Source organism: Phyllopteryx taeniolatus, chromosome 2 (assembly GCF_024500385.1).
Source record: "Phyllopteryx taeniolatus isolate TA_2022b chromosome 2, UOR_Ptae_1.2, whole genome shotgun sequence".
NCBI classification, from domain to species: domain Eukaryota; kingdom Metazoa; phylum Chordata; class Actinopteri; order Syngnathiformes; family Syngnathidae; genus Phyllopteryx; species Phyllopteryx taeniolatus.
Window position 1 is genome coordinate 21,000,587 of NC_084503.1, and position 5,000 is coordinate 21,005,586.

Here is a 5,000-nt window from a genome sequence, read left to right on the forward strand (position 1 = left end):
TAGAATTTCCAGGGGAGAACAACCGTCGGGGAGGTGATTGTATACTTGAGACAAGGTCTTTTCCTGCTGGTCCTCGTCATCGCTTGGACCCACTGGACACACACAAGTGTCTTTGAGTTTGCACTCTGCAGTATACCATTCAGCCAGGTTTTAAGTCAAGATCAATGTTTCCCAACTTTTATTGACCAAAGGCATATATTGTACATTAGAAAAAGTCAAAAACTATATACAATGGATCCTGCTATTCGCGCAGAATAAGGAAACTTTGCGAGTAACTGAAGGGCATTATAATTGCATTGAAATATATATATTTATTCATTTGACTTTTTTACCTAAATAAATTCTTAAATAAGCGGGGATATAGGACCAATAAGCGTTTTCGATGGAAAACAGGGGTTGGTCCCACCCCCCCCAAATTTTTTATTTTATTTTTTAATTGGAAAAGAAAATAAAAATCTGCAAATAGGTGAAGCCACGGGTGCTGAACCGCAAATATGCGCGCGTCCACTGTATAATACAATAATAATTGAACAAGCGTTACTTTTTTCTTCTAGTATTTGCTTGGTTTATCCTGATACCAAACAAGCTTTATTTTTTCCCAGCATTAACTTGCATCAACTTTCACAGAAATACATTTAGGGGGGGGGGGTGATGTATTCGTCCTCAAAGGGTGTGCAGTTTCAATCTTATTGTACAAGTGGTTCAGTGTTACGAAATAGTCCTGACTATTGAGCATTACATTTACTTCATTTTGGTCCTCCTTGGACTCCGCAGTCATACATTTAATGACTCCATTCATGCTTATTTTGCACAGGAATTCTATAATGAGCAGCCCCCCACCCTACCAATTCACAACACAGCCCCCCATATCCCATTCTTAACACAGTGTTCTCTTCATCACACTTTAATCTCAAAGCATGCTGAAGTAATTAGCAAGTAAGATGTCATCGCAGTGACAAAAGAAACAGGCTTCCTTCTCTCTCGTTGGAACTTTTTTTCCCCCCCGTCAGCTCTTGGCAATTCTTGGAAACAAGACTCTTTTTAACCACTGTGTGTGTGCGTGTGTGTGCGTTCCATCTCTCTCTAAATAGCCCTTATGTAACAGCATTGGGGACTAAAGTGATTCCATCCCGTAGCAGCAACTGTTCACATCCCGACTGACAATACAGTAAACATATGCATGCATGTGTCAGTTATAAACAAAACCTTGATATGGTCAATATGTTCCTACACTATCTCATCCAGAATTCGGCAAAGTATGGCCCATGGGTCACATAGGTCCTGCTTGGTTATTTGATCCAGCCTACAACGCATTTACAAACCAAGAGTATATTTGTTGCATTAATAGAGGTTTTTTTGTTTGTTTGTTTTTTACCGAAAATTGGTTAAAATTTATATTTTTATTTCATCCAGCTCCTGAACTAAATGGTTAATGTATTTATTGTAAATGAAACAAAAATATTGTGGAAATTTTTATTTTTATTTTACAAATGTAATTAATTCAAAATTATGATTTAAATCAATGAGTCAAATAAAAAAATAAGTTAAAAAAATAAAAAAATCCATAAAATACAAAAGTATTAGCAAACAATTGTAAATGTTCTTACATTATTTAAATTAATTAACTATAATTAATTATATACAGGCACGGTGGAGGACTGGTTAGCACATCAAGCCTCACAGTTCTAAGGAGCCGGGTTCAAATCCGGCCTTGCCTGTGTGGAATTCGCATGTTATCCCCGTGCCTGCGTGGATTTTCTCCAGGTACTCCGGTTTCCTCCCACATCCCAAAAACATGCATGGCAGGTCAATTGAAGAGTATAAATTGCCCATAGGTGTGAACGTGAGTGTGAATGGTTGTTTGTTTAGTATTAGTAGTGGTATGTGCCCTGCGATTGGCTAGTGACCAGTCCAGGTTGTACCCCACCTCTCGCCCACAGTCATCTGAGATAGGCGCCAGTACACCCGTGACCCTAGTGAGGATAAGCGGTACAGAAAACTGATGGATAATTATGTACAATAATTTTAAAAAATATCGGTGCATGAATAAGAGGGGAGGAGAAGGAAGAGTGAGGCTCCATGGAGAAGAGATAGCGAGAGGGAGGACAAGTCAAAAGGGAAAACAAACTGAAAATGAGCATGAATCATTATATTAAAAGCTTTTACATATTTCTCGTTAACATTTTAACTTAACAATACAGTGGAATCCCCCCAAAAGAGACATTATTTGGCAAATTATATCTCAAAAGTCAAATAAACCACATGGAATGTGAGATTTGTTATCTCAGACTTCAGCTCAGTGACCATATAAATTGATTTACTCCCCGGGTTTGCTTTTTTTGTATAGTTTGTGGGGGGGCACCGGTAATGGCAAAGGGGAAACGTGACAATAGCTATTTATAAAAAGCCAATGACTGACATTAAAATGACCAGGGAAGCATGTCATTGGCACCAAAAACGTGTACCGTATTTTCGCGACCATAAGGCACACGCATAAGGCGTGCCGCATTATAAGGCGCCCCGTCCATTTTGGAGAAAATTTAAGACTTTTAAGTGCGCCTTATGGTCGTGAAAATACGGTAATCGTCCTCTAAGAGTCAACCATTTCACTTTAGTTTTATTATACAGTTTTTTAACTTATTTCTCCTCATGTGACTACTTAAAATATTCAAATGTTATGTAACGCATGACATGTAAAAGGTAATAAAATTAATTCAGTTTACATGATTTCCTAGGGAACGGGTTGGCAAACATACATTCTGTGAAATACATAAAAAAATTGTATTTTCTATTATATTAAATTATAATTCTATTTTATATATTTTAATATTTTGCAGAGTGAATTCAATTATAATTAATGAACTAATGACTTAGTAAAATAGCATTGTATAAACATTTTATTCATTTTATATGTACATTTTATTAATTTTCTATTATTTGCAATAAATCAATTAACCAATTAATGAGATAAAACAAAATCTGAATAATTATTATTTTTTTTTTTTTATCCAATTCTAGGAGAAAAAACAATTTATGGAATAAACATTACAGGACTCTTGATAAGGAAAATGCTCAGTGTGTAGCATTTAAGAACGGAATGAGCAGTATGTGGCCCGCGGGCCATACATTGCCAACCCCTGTACTCAAGAAAGATCTCTCGTTTTGGATCTCAATCGAGTGTGCAGGTTTATCTAATAAAGGCCCAGTCAGTGTATATTTTCACATGTACAGATCAGATCCATGAGTCATGGGAGAATAAAAACAAGATGATACAAATAGATAGTGGACATATTTTGAATCATAGAGATAACAAAACAAGAACCTTATCGATAACCACACTATCATCGGGTTGGGGATCGAGAATCGATTGGAACCAGGACTAACGTTCCGGTTCTCCCGGAAGCGTTCAAATTTAAAAATTCGGTTCCCAATTTCGATGCCTAGTCCTCCAGCCGCGAAGAAGTTGCGAAAAGCAACGAAGAAGCGGTGCAAACCAAGGAAGAAGAACAGGCACGATGACGTGTTTGTGCTGAACGGCAGCGGCGGCAAACAAAAGTGCGTCTTAACTTTGTTAAAATGAATGACCAGTCACCCGAGAGCAACACTTAAGATTATATTGTGCAAAGGAGTTTTTCCCCAATGTGTAGCGTCTGACACGTTCCGAGCCTCAGCCTACACCGTATGGAGCTACAGTGAAGTCAACTCTAAGTCAATTGGGTGAGTGAAACAATAAAATACGTCTATGCCAACATTGAGACAGCCAACAAGGTAAATGGTTGCTTGTACTTTTTCACTGATGGTTTTTACTGTTTATTTTAGTCTTCAAACCAACGTAAACGCCGATGAAAAAAAAAAAGCTTAACATTGGGCTAAAACCTCATCGTAGCAACTTTACATCATAATGAATTGGGAGAAAATTCACAAACGTCTCACAGTATCACAAACACTAACCTCAGTGGGTAGGGAAAGGAATCAGCATTTTTTTATAGCATTTGTTTCCATCCATTAAAAAAAAGAAAATCAAAAATAAATCAAACACAATCACCAGTGCCGTGTGAAGTTACTTTTCGTGCCAAACTGCTGAGTTCCGTACAAAATAAAGGGCTACAAAAAACTTAAAACAAGAAGTCAAGTTAAAACTTGCACAGATAAACCATTTGACGTGATGAAACAGAATACAGGGGCAGCTATATGGCATTGTTAAAATAGTTATTTTAGTCCCCCTCTGGTGGCTGGGCCTGCACCCATGGCGCCCGGCTGGGCACAGCCCGAAAGTGTAGCCGACTGTGAGAGGAGCCATAGGGGGTCGGGTGCAGTGTAGATCGACCGGTAAATTGATCGCGTTTCGGCTTCGCGGCTTCTTCACCACAACGAACTGATACAAAGTTCGCATCACTACAGATGCTGCATCGATCCGCCTGTCGATCTCCCGTTCCATTCTTCCCTCACTCATGAACAAGACCTCAAGATACTTGAAGTCCCACCAAACCTGACCCCCTCTATACCTTGGCTACAACGAGAAATTCTGTCCATAAAAATTATGAGCAGAATCAGTGACAAAGGGCAGCCTTGCCAGAGTCAAACCCTCACCGTAAACGAATCACTTACTGCCAGCAATTCGAACCAAACTCACCACGTGCACACGCGCAACCCTCACTGGAAACGAATCTGACTGACTGCCAGCAATGCGAACCAACCTCACAGCACGCGCGCGCACACGCGCACACACACGCACACGCACAAATATGTCCACCACGGCCAAACTCTGGTTTAGATAACAATGGGTTTAATGTGTGTGTACTTTCACAGAGATTATTTTATTCCCCCTCGAATGACTGGGCGCTCAGCGTCTCGGCTTTTCTTCTTCTCTCCGTAGGGCATAATACACGATTCGTAGGGTGCACTGGTGCAACCTAATTTCTAGTGAAAAATTAGGGCGCAGGTGCGACTAACTTGGTTGCACTCTCGATTGCAATTTAAAATCTGATTGGTTAAAGAAA

General features: G+C 39.2%; 1 protein-coding gene across 2 annotated transcripts in view; it reads right to left on the minus strand.

Annotated features, from left to right (window-relative positions):
- Positions 1-5,000, minus strand: part of rhpn2 (rhophilin, Rho GTPase binding protein 2) — a 77,001-nt gene that overhangs the window by 14,334 nt on the left and 57,667 nt on the right. For both annotated transcript variants that reach the window (XM_061765209.1, XM_061765207.1), the window contains exon 9: positions 1-92. This exon is cut by the window's left edge and continues 28 nt beyond it. In XM_061765209.1, coding sequence (XP_061621193.1) covers positions 1-92 — 92 coding nt within the window. The remainder of the gene's footprint in view (positions 93-5,000) is intronic.